Below are 16,549 nucleotides of genomic sequence, written 5' to 3'. Positions count from 1 at the left end.
TTTTAAAATTAAAAAAATTAATTAAATTTTTTTTATATAATATAAAATTAAGTAATAATTTTTCAATATCATATAAAAGAGAAATTGAAACGAAGTAAAAAGAAAAATCTCATGGATAGGTCAAGTGAAAAAAATATTTTTTTTTTTTAAAAAATATAAATAAATTTATTTAGTTTAAAATTTAAAATTTAGGATCTTGTTGATTTAAATTGTTAATATATTATATATTAACAATTTAACTTCACGTTATTTATTTTAACATATTAATATGATTGATTTAATTATAAAATTAAAGCAATAATTAAGTCATCGCCCGTCAACTCCTATATTCCCTCCCTTGTATTCAGTATTCACCAACCTTTACTCATCCATAACCATAGCTCCTCCATCTCTCTGTTAGTTCTCTGCTTCCTCTCTTCATTTGGCTCTCTAATTCTTTAGCTACTGTTTTGCTTTTCTATTGATTTCAGCAGTCCTTTGTTGTCTTTATTTTCTTTTATCTTGTTCCACTCTGATTTCTTGGTCTATTTTGTTTTTGCTCTGAGATTTCAAAAAAAAAAAAACAAAATCAAAATGTTTCTTGATATCTTTATCTCCATCTTCTCTGAGTTCATTAAAGAACCCATCATGGAATTTGTTGTTGTCCCAATCAAACGACATATCAGCTACCCTTTCACCTATAAAAGCAAGGTTGAGAAACTCCATCATGAGTCTGAGAAATTGAAGAACAGAACAGTCAAGTTGCAGCAAGCTGTTGAGGCGGCTACAAGGAAAGGAGAAGAGATCTATGAAAGTGTTAACAAGTGGCTGAACGATGCAGGCAAAGCTATTGAAGAAGCTGAGGAATGTATCAAAGGCGAAGAACAAGCGAAAAAGAGGTGTTTCGTTGGATTATGTCCTGATTTGAAGACACGCTACCAGCTTAGCAAGAAAGCAGAGAAGAAAGCTCTGGCAATTCATGAGCTTGCGAGTGTAGACGACCATAATCCAATTTCCTTCCTTCCCCCTGTACAGCAGATAGTTGCCCCGCCAGTATATGCTCGTGAGGGCTTGAATTCAAGAGAGTTGTTCTTGGAGAAAGTTATGGATGCACTATTGGATCCAGATCTTAATATGATCGGGGTGTATGGACTTGGAGGTGTGGGTAAGACCACCCTAGCAGAACAGGTCCACAGAAAAGCTCTGGAAGGGAAGCGATTCGGCGTCGTCGCTATGGTTGCTGTAGGTCAAACACCAGAACTCCGAAGAATTCAATCGGAGATCGCTGATATCCTGGGCTTGGAATTTAAGTCGGAGGAAATACCTGGAAGAGCTAATCGGCTATATGAGAGGTTGAAGAAAGAGTTGGAGAAAGAGAAGACAGAGTTGGAGAAAGAGAAGAAGGTACTTATAATTCTTGATGATGTTTGGAAAAAACTTGATTTAAATGCCGTAGGAATTCCCTTTGGAGATGGTTTCAAAGGATGCAAAATACTTCTCACCTCAAGGAGACAAGATGTGTTATCTCGCGAGATGGGCACACAGCAAGAATTCAAGCTCGACGTTCTACAGGACGAAGAGGCCCGGAGTTTGTTTGAAATAACTGTAGCAGGTGCTAAAGATTCAGAATTGCCCCCTATCGCCGCAGAAATTGCTAAAAAATGTGCAGGATTGCCTCTTCTACTGCTCACAGTGGCGACAGACTTGAGAAATAGAGAACCACACGCGTGGAAAGATAAGCTGAAACAGCTATCTGAGTTTGACAATGAAGAAATATATTCGAAAGTGCACGCTGTTCTGAAGTCAAGCTACAATAATTTGTGTAGCAATGAAGTCAAGTCGTTTTTCTTGCTCTGTGGTCTTATAGGACAATCTAATATTGAAATCCAGTCCTTGCTGAAATACATTATGGGTCTTAGTTTATTCAAGAACATTACTGTGGAAGACGCAAGAAACAAAGTATATAGTTTGATTGATACCCTTAAAGCGCAGAGTTTATTGCAAGATGGCGACATGTATGGATTCGTAAAAATCCATGATGTTGTTCGAGATACTGCTCTCTCGATTGCATCTAGAGAGCAACATGCGTTTGTAGTTACAAGTGGCAAGGAGTTTGTGAAATTTCCAAATAAGGATTGCACCAGAATTTCTCTGCAGTATTGTGATATTGAAAATCTCCCCGAAGGATGGGAGTGCCCAAAAGCAGAGGCACTATTCCTTTTCACAGACGTTTTTTGTTTGGAAATTCCAGATCAGTTTTTCAAGGGCATTAGAAACCTGGAAGTAGTGGATTTTACTGGGATCCATTTTGTGTACCTCCCTTCATCGCTTGCTTTCCTATCCAACCTTCATACCCTTTGCTTGCATCGATGCCAACTGGACGACTTAGGTATCATTGGAGACTTGAAGCAACTACGAGTTCTTAGTTTTGCAAACTCCAATGTTGTTGAGTTGCCCAGAAAAATAGAGCAGCTGGCTCGACTAAAAGTCTTAGATGTGAGCAATTGTTCCAAACTCAAAATGATTCCAGCAAATGCCTTATCAAAGCTGTCGGAGCTTGAAGAACTGTACATGAGTAACAGCTTTGTTGAGTGGGAGGCCGATGGGAACAATGCAAGCCTTGCTGAGTTGGAAAAGTTGTCTCAGTTGACTACCTTGGAAATGCAAATACTGGATGACAAGATATTACCAAAACACTTGTTCTCCAATGGCCGCTTGCAGAGCTTTAGAATACTTATAGGGGATAACTGGGACTGGAAATGCAACTATAAAACCTCCAGAACGCTGAAACTTAAGCTCAAGACAAGCATTCATTCAGGATACGGGATTAAAGTGCTATTGAGGGAGACTGAAGATTTATGCTTAGATGAAGTGAGGGAGGCTGAGAACTTGTTATATGATATTGATGGGGATGGCTTTCCAAAATTGAAGTATCTCCGAGTCCAAAATAATCATGTCATTCAACACATTATCAATTCGACCAAGTGGGCAGCATGTGATGTCTTTCCAATTCTAGTCTCTTTGATTTTGGAAAATTTAATGAAGTTGGAGAAGATTTGTCATGGTCGACTCACACCAGGATCTTTTAATAAATTAGAAATTTTACAAGTGAGAAATTGTGGAAGATTAACGCATCTCTTCTCATTATCTACTGCCAAATGTCTTTTGCAACTACAGGAAATGAAAGTGGAAGATTGTCCTAAGATGGAAGCTATTGTTATTGATGAAAGTGAAAACAGTAAAGAAGTGCTTGAATTCAATCGCTTGCGCTCCTTGAATTTGCAAAATCTTCCGAATCTTAGAACCTTTCACAGCAAAATGAAGACGCCACTGAAAATTGAGGAATTTCTGTCACAACAGCAGAGTGATACTCACTTATCACTTTTCAGCAGAACGGTACACATGCATTAACCTTTTGAAATAAATCTATATGCATTTTTTATTTATTGGATGTATATTGAATATTTGAGATTAATTGTTGAATGCTCAAATTTTTAAATAACCATTATTAGTCATTATCATTAATAATTTGTCAAAAAAATTATATAAATGATTATATTTCATTCCTATGGATTACTCTCTTTAATTTTTTTAAAATAAAAAAGATATTCTGATTTTTATTATTAAATACAATTTTATTGTTTATGAAAATTTAGAACATAATTGAACAGAATACAATTTTTATAATTTTTTAGTATTCATATTTAGTTTATTTTATGAGTATATTATATGAATAAGCTGATCAAACAATAAATATGAATTAATTGTGATAATTTCATATTTCATATTTAAAAATTATATCTTTGCATTATTACTCCTTTTAACATTTTTTTAAAAATAATTTGACCATTTTAAAATTTGAATCACACATTCTCTTTCATTAAAAACACTAGATCTTTGTTTGATATGCAATTCTTATCAGAATAAAATTAAATTTTTTTAATGGAATTCAGTTTATTTTTATTCATAAATAAATTCATTTATTTGAAATCAATTTAAATATAATAAAATTATTTGGAATCAATTCATAAATAAATTCATTTATTTTTAAACAAAACATAAATATTTATTCTTATAAATAATAATTATTTTTATTACATTCATTAAAAAAATATTATTAATATGTTTGTAATATTTTGAATTTTATATAATTTTTTACCATTAAAAATATAATTTTTTCAAATTAATAAAATAATATAATAAAATTTTAATATTAATTATAAATGTATAAATATTATTAGTTACTATTAAATTAAAATAATTTTTATAAAGATTAATTATTAATTAACCATAAGAAATAAATTTAAAATAAAAAAAAATTAAATGGCTAATTAAATAATGGGAGATTTACAATTTAGTATCTGAGTATTGCCATTATTAACAAGTCAGTCCCTATATTTTCAGAAACCTATTAAAACGTTCTTATCTTTTCTCTCCATCAACAAAATAGTCCTTCCGTCCTATTTTCCGTTAAAAATAGATAAAGGATGAGAGAGAAAATTTTTAAAATTCAATTTTGCCCTCAAATAAAATCTCTTATTTAGTTCTTGGATATTGCTATTATTAACAAGTCAGTCTCTACATTTTCAGAAATTTATTAAAATGTTCTTATATTTTCTCATATCTATTAAAACGTTCTTATCGTTTCTTTCCGTTAATGAAATAGTCCCTATCTTTTCTTATATCTATTAAAACGTCTCTATCGTTTCTTTCCGTCAACGAAATAGTCACTCCTTATCGTTTCTTTCCATCAACGAAATAGTCTCTTCCTATATTTTCAGAAATCTATTAAAACGTCATTATCTTTTTTCATATCTATTAAAACGTCCTTATCATTTCTTTCCGTTAATGAAATAGTTGGACGAGGAGGAGGAGGAGGAGGAGGTAATTTGGTCTTTTACTATATTTTTAACGACAGAAATAGACGGAAGAATTATTTTGTTGACGGAAAGAAAAGATAAGGACGTTTTAATAGGTTTCTGAAAATATAGGGACTGACTTATTAATAATGACAATATCTAAAGACTAAATTGCAAATCTCTCTTAAATAATTTTGATGTAAACAACCTGAAATTATTTTTTATAAAATTTTAATAATTTTAGTAAGATTTATTTTTAATTCAAAATCAATTTTCATAAGAATTCATACATTATTAATTTTACTAAATATAAAAATTTAAGAAAAATAATTTTTTTTTGAATTTTTTCAAAATTTTACATTCTAAGCAAGGGATAGAAGTTTCAAAATAAAATTTCAATTTTCTAACACAAATTACTTAATTTTTATTTTCTCGTCATTAAAATTCATTTTATTTTTTACCTTTTTAATTTTACTAAAATAAAATTTAACATAAATGCTTGCGTAGCTATGTTTTTAATGTAGATTCTATTTTTTTTTTTTTAAAAAAAAGAAATTCTCACCAACTCTAGGTGATTGGACAGATTTTCCAAAAATAATAATAAAAAAAAAGCTGACGGAAATATGAGGGATCCTTATATTTTTTGATTTACCACTTTTTAAAAAAATAATTATAAAATGATTATAATAATATAATATAAATATTTAAATGAGTACGTATATATAAAAATATTTTAATATGATTAATGATAGTTAACATGCTAAATTGCTAAATTTTGAGCACGATGAAGATCATATGAAATAGAGAGAAAATTTTCTGTAATTCTCGAGGTGAGATATAATTAGATATCAATGTGAAGGATTGCTAATTTTGTCCGTAATTATCGACTATCGATAATTTTTAATTTTTATTTGATTAACACTTTATTTTAAATTTTTAATAATTTTTAAGTTAATTTTACAATTTTAATTTTAAGTGATCAAAATTAATAAATAGTAAGTCTGTTTAAATATCAAATATCACAGAGGACTATTTTAATTTTAAATGATTAAAAATTGACTAATTGTCTCCAAAACTAAGAAAGGATATTAAAGACTTTTCACATTTTTTGGGGAATTCATTGTTGATCCGTAAAGCATTTCTATTTATTTTGATAGAAAAGTAGTGCTTTAAACAAAGGTGTCATCTGCTGCAGGTTTCTTTCCCCAACTTAGAGAATCTTCTATTACATTCAGTTAATTGTGAAAAGATATGGCACGACCAACTTTCTGCAACTTCTTCAAAATTAGAGATCTTGTTTGTCAAAGATTGCAACGAGTTGAAGCATTTATTTACAGCTTCAATTGTTAAAAGACTCTTGCAGCTCAAAACACTTCAAATTTATGATTGTAGTTTCATGGAAGAGATAATACTAACAGAGGAATTTATAGAAGAGGAAGATGAGAGGATGAATCAGATACTCTTCCCTAAATTGGATGAGCTGACACTTTGGAATCTTCCAAACTTGATTAGATTATGCACTGGATATCAAATTGAATTTCAATCTCTTAAAGACTTGAACATAAGCAATTGCAATGCATTGATGTGCTTGGTCCCCAGTGTCCCTCATACAGGCATGATGGAAAAACAAGATGACAGTCAGAATCAGAATCAAAATCAGAATGCTGAAATTCAATCTCTCTTCAATGGAATGGTGATTAATTTTACCCTTCTCTCTTTATGCATACATAAATGCATACATATTTGGACATCCTATAGTCAAATGGCATTCATTTTTGTCTCATATTCGATAGGCCTTAATTTCATAGGCCTCCACTTTATATTTTTGTCTCATATTTATTTAACTTATGCTTATGTTGAATTTCCCACATTTACTAAATCAGTGTGTTTGGCATTGCAGGTTGGTTTTCCTAACTTGGAGAGATTGAGACTCTCAGGCATAAATGAGTTGAAAAGGATATGGCACAGCCCACTTGCGCCAAATTCCTTCTTTAAACTGAAATCGTTGAACGTTTTTAATTGCCAGAAATTGATGGTTGTTTTTCCATCAAACGTCTTAGAAAGATTCCGAAGGATGGAGGAGTTGCATGTGTCCTATTGTGCTTCGTTGCAAGAGATATATCAACTTGAAGGGTTCAATGTTGATGAATCATTTGAGCTGAGAAGTTTAAATATATGGAGACTGAGGTCGTTGAAACATGTATGGAAGAAAGATGCACAAAGAGTTTTCGGTTTTCAAAATTTGAAATCAGTTGAAGTTTTTGAGTGCGATATTCTAAACTGGACACACATTTTTGAATGTCAGAAATTGACAACTTTGAATGTTTATAGTTGTCACAAAATAATAAAATTTAGTTCCCAAGAAATACAGGAAGAGGACAGACAACCCCTACTTTTTTTGGAAAAGGTAAGATCCTTTCCTTTTTTACTTCATAATATATTAGTTGAAAATTTTTTTCTTTAAATTTCCTTAAATATTTCAAATTAAAATTTTCTTTTTTAAAAAAACATAAAAAAATATAAACAATACAACATATTCAAACCCCTATTCGATATAAAAAGCTAAACTTTATGTTTAATAATAATTATAACAAAATTTTCAATTTTAAATAACAAAAGTTAAAATTTTAGGTTTAATTTTTTTTATAATTATACCAAACTTTTAAAATAATTTTAATTAATTTTAAATTAGTGTACATGTCATGCAATATATATATATTATTTATCTTTTTAAATATTTAATAACTAATTAACACTATACTTGTTTGTTGTGCATAGATGAGTCCCAACTTGGAGGAATTGACTTTAGAGCACAAGGACTTGATTGCCATACAGCAAGGACAATTCTTTTCTAAACTCAAAATGCTTACTTTGATCAACTTACAGAACAAATCATGCCCTTTTATAATTGGTTTCCTTGAAAGATTATATTCTGTGGAAACAATTTTGGTAAAAGATTATAATTCTTCAGAAGTGTTAGAAGAGTTGTTCTCATATGAAGGACTTGCCGGAAAAGAAGAAGAACATGCCAGGACACTTGCACCAGTGAAAAATTTGAAGCTAGAGTACCTTTTTAATTTAAAGCATATATGGGACCCAGACTCCGGACTGAAACCACTTCTTCAGTATCTCGAGACTTTGACTGTATCTTGGTGTAGTAGTTTGATCAACGTAGCACCATCCTCATCATCTTTCCAAAATCTAGCAACTCTTCAAGTGAGTTACTGTGCAGGATTGGCAAACTTGATAACAGCGTCCACAGCCAAGTCCATGGTGCATCTCACCAAAATGTCAATACAACATTGCAGTATGATGACAGAAATAGTGACCAGCGATGGAGATGATCATACAGAGGATGAGATTATTAATTTTGACAAACTGAAATGTTTGGAACTTGATGATCTGCCTGGTCTCATCAGCTTTTGCTCTGGCAATAATGCCTTCAATTTTCCAGCTTTAGAAAATGTTACCGTCAATGAATGCTCCCGGATGAAGATTTTCGCTTTCGGAGATCCAAATACACCAAAACTACGAGGAATACTCCTGGGAGATCAACAGCGTTGGGAGGGAAACCTTAATGCAACACTAGCAGAAATGGTATTTGCGTATTTATTCTTATGCTTTCTTTTTAATTTTCATGATATCTGTTTGCATGCATATATGTTATATGTTTATGATAAGTCAGTTCATTTGTTTTTTCCTTTGTCTTGTGGGATCAGACATTTTGCAAATATTTTAAAGCATCTGAATTTCCTGAGTTCTGGCATGATGGGATGCAAGGGAGACTCTTACGCAATGTAGAAAGGCTCGAGGTGGATAAATGTGCAATGTATAACAAAGCTATACCATCCAATGTACTGGTGTTTTTAAACAAGCTGGAAGAGCTTGAGGTGAAAGACTGTGATTCAGCAGATGTAGTATTTGATTTGGAAGGGGTATCTGCTGATGATGGGCTACTTCCACGACTAAAGAAATTGGAATTAACAAGTCTTCCAATGTTGAGACATTTATGGAACAAGGATCCCATAGGAATTTTGGAGTTCAAGAACCTAAAGTGGCTTCATGTTGGAAACTGTAGCAGCTTGAAGTATATTTTTACCTGGTCGATGGCATTGTGCCTCTTGCAACTTGAAAAGATAGAGTTGAACAATTGTAAGATGATTGAAGGAATCATAGAAAAGGAGGAAACAGAGGAAGCAGTTAATTCAGCCGATAAGATGATATTGCATTCATTGAAATCTGTAGTCCTTAAATGTTTGCCTAGATTTTCCAGATTGTGTTCAGGATGGAGTAATGTGGAATGTCCATTGTTGGAGGAGATGAGCATACATGAATGTCCAAGCTTAAAGAATATCTTTGCCACACAGACACTGGTGAACACAATTGATGAGTTTCATAAGGTTAGTTTTCTATTCATTCTTTTCTCAAACATTGCATTTGAAAACTATAAAAACACTAATTTATACGTCAGCTTATTTATTTTAAATGATTTTTACATTTAAAAAGTATTTATAATGTTAATTTTTCTTTTCAATTTAAAAAAAAATAAATCATACAAAACTCTTCATTAAAAGATATAAAAAAAAATCATATGTTAAGAATTTAATTTATTTACCATATTTATTACTAAAATAAAATTTTATCTTTCTTAATAAAAATTGAAATAAAAAATACATTAATATTATTTTAATTTTTCAAATTCATTATACACATGAATTCGAATCCAATTTTATTAAATATTTTAATTAAGCATGTCAATCTTTATATATATATATATATATATATATATATATATATATATATATATATATATATATATATATATATTTTAACTTTTACTCAAATTTTTAATTTTTCTGTTAGAGAAATTTTTCAAATTTATTCAAAACTATCTTTATATTAGAGAAATTTAAAAAATTGATGTATTTTTCTATTCTCTTTAAAAATTCTTAATTAATTGGGTCGTTAAAATAAAAAAAAAATCAATTTTCTATTTTTACTATTAAAATGTATCAACAATTTCTCATTTATAATTGATTATCTATAACTTATAAAATCTAAAATTCAAATTTATTTGCATTTATATATAAATTAATATTATGTAAATTTAAAATGTCGATTTGTTTTATTTTTTTTCACTTAAAAATTTAACTAATGAGATTATTATAAATTTATAATTAATAAAAAAGACATAAATTTTGCACGACCAACCATATTAATAAATTATATTAAGAATGTAATTAAAAAAATATTTAAAAATAAATAAAAATAATAATTATAAAAAAAGTGCTGAAATTATTTAAAGATGATATAAAATTTTTATATTTTCATTTATTTCAATAAACTTTTAAATTTATACCCATTAAATAAGTTTATCGATTAATAATCATTATAATCTACTAACATATAAGCTTATAAATACATTTCAATAATATATGTTTATTATAACATAGCAATTGTTTTCTTATTAATATATTAATTAATTAAATATATTATGAATTTTTATAAGCATCTGGGGGATTTACCATTAACAATCTTTTACTAATTAGAAATTTTTTTATTTGCTGATGTGCAGATGTTTCCAAATTTGGAAAAGTTTTCGTTAGACAAGAAGTCTACCATAACCATACTTGGATTTCAATTTCCAACAGGCTTCTTTTCCAAAGTAAAAGTTCTTGAATTGAGTTTCTTTCTAAACAAATATCATGTTCCTCTGTTTAGTTTACTTCCAATATTCCCCAATCTCGAAAGATTTGAAGTTCTTGATTCTTCTCTCAACAAGCTACTTCCATTTGAAGGACTGGTTAGTGACCAAGAAGATATCACTATAATCCCACAGATAAGAGATTTAAAGCTTAAAAATCTTCCTGATTTGAAGCATATATGGAATCCAGATGGCCAACTGCATGACCCATTATTTCAGTCTCTTGAGACTTTTGAGATAGAGTTTTGTGGAAATTTGATTGTTTTAGCACCATCCTCTGTGTCTTTGGGAAATCTGAAAACTCTCAAAGTATATGGATGCAACACATTGGCAAATATTTTTACATCAGCCGCAGCCAAAAGTATGGTACAACTTGAGACATTGATTGTAAGATCTTGCAATATGTTGACCGAAATAATGGGAGGTGTTCAAGAGGATGGATCAACTGATGAGATTGCTTTCAGTAAAATGAAAACATTAGAACTTGAAGATTTACAGAACCTCACATGCTTCTGCTTTGGCAGTTACACTTTCAATTTCCCATCTTTAGAACAGGTGACTGTTTTTAGATGCCCCAAGTTGAGGATTTTCACTGTCCGCAAGCTGAGCGCACCAAAGATACATGGTGTATTCATAGGCCGCAGATTCAATCAAACATTTCATTGGGAAGGTGATCTCAATGCGACCATTGAACAGATTTATATGAAATATGTACGTATTTACCAACTCTTGCTTCTCCCTTTATTAAACTCAGTCATGCTAATGTGTTTGGTTAAATGTATCGATACTTGTTTATTGTTCTCCAATAATGCAATATTTTGGATTTGTAGATTGGATTTGAATGGATAGATGATGTTCAACTCTCCAACTTTCCAATGCTGAAAGAAAAATGGCATGGCCAATTTCCATTCGAGAACTTGAGACACATAAGGAGACTGGTGGTGGACGAGTGTGCATTTTTCTCAAATGCCATATCATCAAATCTACTAAAGCACTTGTCCTGTTTAAATGAGTTGGCTGTAGAAAGATGTGATTCAGTAGAAGAGTTGTTTGATTTAGAAGGACTAAATGATGGGTTAGTGAAGTCTTTAAAAGAATTGAGGTTAATTGATTTGCCTAGATTGAGGCATGTGTGGAACAAGGATCCTCAAGGAATTTTGAGCTTTAGAAACCTAACATTGTTGAAAGTTGAGAATTGTAGCAGCTTGACTAATATATTTACTCTGTCCATGGCTTCGGGTCTTGTAAAGCTCAAACATTTGGAATTGAAAAGATGCAATTTGGTGGAACATATCATCACAAAAGAAGCAGAAGAGGAAATAGCAAAGGATAATACCATATTTCCAGCAATGGAGTCCATGAGTCTAGAGTGTTTGCCTAACTTGTCAAGTTTTTATTCTGCAAGCGATGTTCTGAAATGCCCATCCTTGAAAAGAATTGAGATGGTTGACTGTCCAAACATGGAGCTATTAGCTTCTAAATTTTGCAAAGAACATGATCTAAGCATGATTGCTGAGGGAAATGGAGAAAGAATTGCAGCCTCTTCTGACGGAAAGGTCAGTTTTCTGTATAATAAGTAGAATGCTTTCTTGTTCAATTTCATCACGGTACTTAATGGAGATTTTCAATTTAGTTGGTTTATCCAAATTAATTCAGAAGTTTGAACTTTAGCCCAATTTAAAAATTTAAAAAGCTCAATTACATGTTTGTTTTCATTTACATTCCATTTTTAAGATGAACCATATGTTCTTGATGTTTATTTGGTTTATTAGGTTGTCATCCCAAGTCTAGAAGAATTAAGAGTGGAATGTAACACCATAAAGAATCTGTGTTCTCAAACATCTCAAGCTGATTTCTTGTGTGGACTGAAAGCCATTGAGTTGACATGTATTTCTAGTGACTCTACACTTTTGCCATCTCAGTTCTTTGAAAGTTTACCCATTCTGGAAAAGCTTGTTCTGAGTGATGCTTCTTTCGAAGATTTCATTTTCTGTGAAGAGATTATTGGCGAGGAAATACATCCTCAATCACTAGTGAAAGTGAAAGAACTAAGTTTGTCTAAACTGCCAAGGCTCAAGCATCTCAGGGACGCCAAACTACTCTCAATTTTCCAATCTCTGGATACTTTAAATGTAATGGAATGTGGTAGATTGCAAGTGTTAGTGGCATCCTCTGTTTCTTTCCAAAATCTAACAACACTGCAGGTATCAAATTGCCAAGGTCTAGTAAATTTGTTGTCTTCTTCAACAGCGAGAAGTCTTGAACGACTTGAAAAAATGAAGATAGAGGAATGTGAACTGATACAAGAAGTTATAGTGGCTGAAGTAGATAAAGAAGAAGAAGAGAATGAGATTTGCTTCAACCAACTGAAATGTTTGGAACTTCGACGTCTACCAAGTCTCTCTAGCTTCTGCTCTGGGAATTTGACCTTTAATTTCCCATCTTTGGAAGAAGTAATCCTTGTAGAATGCCCCAATATGAAGATTTTTGCTCAAGAAGTAAGCACGCCGCAGCTGTGGAGAGTTCAAACAGGAGAACAATTTAAATATGATAAAGAATGGGATTGGGAGTGGGAGTGGAAAGGTAGCCTTAACAACACCATTCAAGTTATATGTGATTGGGAGTGGGAAGGCAGCCTTAACAACACCATTGAAGCACTATTTAAGGAAAAGGTAAACATTTACTGAAAAAAAAGTAACATATATTTTTTTAGTATGTAATAATCATAAGGTTTCTCATTCTTTCGCTGTCAAAATTGATTTCCTAGAAAGCTGAAGAGACGAGGATAGGCCAGTGTTCATATGGGTGAGCTTGAATAAGGCCAATGTTCATATTCTAATTCACCAACTTGCTTGACTGCTATACTTCTTCTCATTCAAGGTAGTCTTTTTGTGATGCTTTCTCATTTTCCTTTTTCAATCACCAATCCATTATCCCTATCAATGAAGTGTGCATCTCAAATTGTCATCAATGCTTCATTTCTCCGATTAGTTATTTTTTTCTTTATTTATATTTATACTATATATAAAAGTGAAAAGAGGGGAATAATACAATTTTCTATAATACCTTAAGCCTTTAAGTTATTTGTAAATTAATTAATTTAATTATTTAAGTAGTTGATAATTTTATTATTTAAAATTTAATTTTTAAAATAGATTATAACTGTATTTTTAAATTAATTTGAGTTAATTAAGAAAATCTTAAAAGATATATAATAAGATTAAATTTTTTAAATAAAAATATATATTAGATTATAATTCTATCATTTTAAATTAATTTTAGAGTTTATTAAGAAAAATTAAAGTAAAGATCTAAATTAATTTAAATACTATTAAATTAATTTTAAAATAAAAATTATTAAAATAACATGTTTAAATATTAGATAAATATTAAGAAGATTATTAAAATAATAAATTCATATTTTTAAAGTATAAATTAAATAAGAAGTTAAATTTAATAATGAATATTAAAAATATTAATGAAATAAAAATATTTTACTTAAATATCTCTAATTTTTTAATTTTTATAAGGTGAAATTTTTTTATTTATTAAATTAGTTTTAAGAATTAGTTAGGAAAATAATAAGATATATAAATTTATTAATATTTAAAATTTTAAATTAAATAGATTATTCTTCATTTTAATTTAAAATCTATTATATTGTAAAAAAAATTAATAATATATAAGCTATTTCTACTGTATTGCAAAACTCATAATTTTTTTTTATTTAATTTTATAATTTTGCTATAATTTTGGTATAAATATTTATTTTTATTTGAAATTTAATTTTGGACAGGTTTTTTGAGTGAAAGTTGAAAAAAGAAACGAAAGAGGCTGAATCGAAGAATTATGGAATTGAAAGGTTGCAATCTTTGTCAAACCTGTAGTAGAAGGTGATGAGAAGTTTCAAAAAGCGTCACCTCATTAGATTTTGCCACAAAAATATGATAAGTTTCAAGTTGGATCAAACACAAATAGGAATAAGATAGGCGTAGTAAAATTTATTTTAAATTATTAAATTTTATCTTTTTTGTGCCCGTATAAAGGTTTCTAGAATTAAACTTAGATATCATATTTTCTCCTTCTTCCCTTCATCTCCTCTCTTGCCGTCCCCCGTCTCTTCTTCTCCATTTTCTTCTTTTTCTTTAGCTTTTACAATTTTATTATGGTCTTTAGAGGCTAAACAATTATTTTCAGTTGAAAGTTAATTTCAATTGAGGTTTTATTCAAGTTGTGAGGTTATGTGCTTCAATTCTTTTTATTTTATTTCTATTTTTTGTTAATTTCTAAATTCGAGAAACACTATTTCTATTGTTATTTTCTTGAGAATTCAATGGACCCATTAAATTTTTTGAGAAAACAATATATTGCTAATTAATTTAATTAAATCCGTAATTATTTAATTAGATTAATAACTAGCAATTAACCTACGTTAAGAAATTGGTAGATTTAATTTAAATAAATCGCGTATTTTTATTGATCTCTTCTCTTTTGATACAGTTGACTAATTAAATCTACACGCGTGTTGGAGTTATTAGTTAACTAGAAATTAATTTAAGCGCGAAGTAAATTAATTTATTCATAAGAAAAATCGGTGAAATTTACGTATTTGACCACTATAACCAAATAATAAATAATAATATAATTATTTTTTTTTATCAACTGCAAAATACCTTAATTTGATTACTGAAATTTTCAATTAATTATTTGTTTCTTAATTTTCAATTATATTATTTATTTTTTTCTTTTAAGTTTATTTTTTTGCTTATCACTTATTATATTAAACTACATTTCTATTTCAATTGGTCGTCTAAATTAAATAGAATTAAGATTTTTGTTGGATCGATACTCACTTATCTTATTTACAAATTCTTATTAACCAAGAGAAAGGAAGTAAAATTAAATTGATAAATTCGACACCTGTCAAAACTATAATTAAATAACTCATTATTTATATGTATTTTTTTCTTAATTTTTTCAGAATTTATAAATGAAAATTATTAATTTTACAAAAAATATTTAACCATAAATTAGTTGTTGAATAAAGCTAACATAGAATTAATTTTTTTTGATAGCCTGTGTTTTTATATATAATATACATTATATATTTTATTTTATTTTATTTATTTTATAAATTAATTTTTTTAAAAATGATTTTTTTAATAATATTATTATTTTAATTAATAATCTATAATACATATAAAATCGAGAATGAGGTAAATAAGGAGAATTTCTAAACAATCTTTATTTAAATTTAATAATTACTCATTGTCCTTTATTTTTATTGATTAAGAAATAATAAAAAATTTTATTATTTTAAAAGTTATTAATTTTTATTTAAATTTAAATTAATAAAATTTAATGAGAATTATTCTGTCAACAATAATGTTAAATAATGAAAATTTATGCCCAAACTTATATTTATATGGTTAATATTATTACAATTAATATTAAATAAAAGTTAAAATTATTTTAATAATAATTTTAATTATACTAAAAACTCTATTATAATTTGTAATTTATAATTTAAATAATTTTATTATCTAAATCTAATAAATAATATTAATTAATTTAAATTATTTTATCTATTAGAATAAAATTAACAAAATTATATATATATATATATATATAATTATTGCATATTAAATTATCATTAATAAAATTTAATGTCAATCATTCTGTCAAATAATAACATTAAATAATGAAAATTTATGCAAATATTTACATTTGTATTGTTAATATTATTACAATTAATATTAAATAAAAGTTAAAATTATTTTAATAATAATTTTACTTATACCAAAAACTCTATTATAATTTAAATTTTAAATAATTTTACCATCTAAATCTAATAAGTAATACTAATTAATTTAAATTATTTTGTCTATTAGAATAAAATTAATAAAATTATATATATATATAAGTTAAAAAAGATAAAATAATTAAATAATTAAAATTACTCATGATAATTTAAAATTATTATAATAAAATTAATTTTAGTTAAAAA

At 28.4% G+C, this 16,549-nt stretch overlaps 1 protein-coding gene across 2 annotated transcripts; it reads left to right on the top strand.

The window, feature by feature from the left end:
* Positions 1–318: 318 nt before the first annotated feature.
* LOC122724058 lies at positions 319–14,636 on the top strand. 2 transcript variants are annotated; one of them, XM_043958440.1, is made up of 10 exons: positions 319–3,375; positions 6,034–6,531; positions 6,739–7,245; positions 7,617–8,435; positions 8,558–9,238; positions 10,414–11,253; positions 11,373–12,098; positions 12,315–13,214; positions 13,310–13,422; positions 14,339–14,636. In XM_043958440.1, exons 1-9 carry the CDS (start codon positions 574–576, stop codon positions 13,349–13,351), a joined length of 7,815 nt encoding a protein of 2,604 aa, XP_043814375.1. In that variant the 5' UTR covers positions 319–573; the 3' UTR covers positions 13,352–13,422; positions 14,339–14,636. The 2 variants fall into 2 exon arrangements, with proteins under 2 accessions (XP_043814375.1, XP_043814376.1); XM_043958441.1 differs by lacking the exon at positions 6,034–6,531.
* The last annotated feature ends 1,913 nt before the right edge of the window (positions 14,637–16,549 follow it).

The sequence above is a fragment of the Manihot esculenta genome, chromosome 7 (assembly GCF_001659605.2).
Source record: "Manihot esculenta cultivar AM560-2 chromosome 7, M.esculenta_v8, whole genome shotgun sequence".
Classification (NCBI taxonomy): domain Eukaryota; kingdom Viridiplantae; phylum Streptophyta; class Magnoliopsida; order Malpighiales; family Euphorbiaceae; genus Manihot; species Manihot esculenta.
Note: the sequence above shows the minus strand (reverse complement) of the source record. Positions and strands in the feature narration are given on the sequence as shown.

Excerpts from the sequence above, each read along its gene's own strand:
- LOC122724058 (XM_043958440.1), top strand. The coding sequence starts at position 574 with ATGTTTCTTGATATCTTTATCTCCATCTTCTCTGAGTTCATTAAAGAA. Across the intron at positions 3,376-6,033 it reads TATCACTTTTCAGCAGAACG|GTTTCTTTCCCCAACTTAGA; the intron begins GTACACATGCAT and ends CATCTGCTGCAG. Across the intron at positions 13,215-13,309 it reads AAGCACTATTTAAGGAAAAG|AAAGCTGAAGAGACGAGGAT; the intron begins GTAAACATTTAC and ends TTGATTTCCTAG.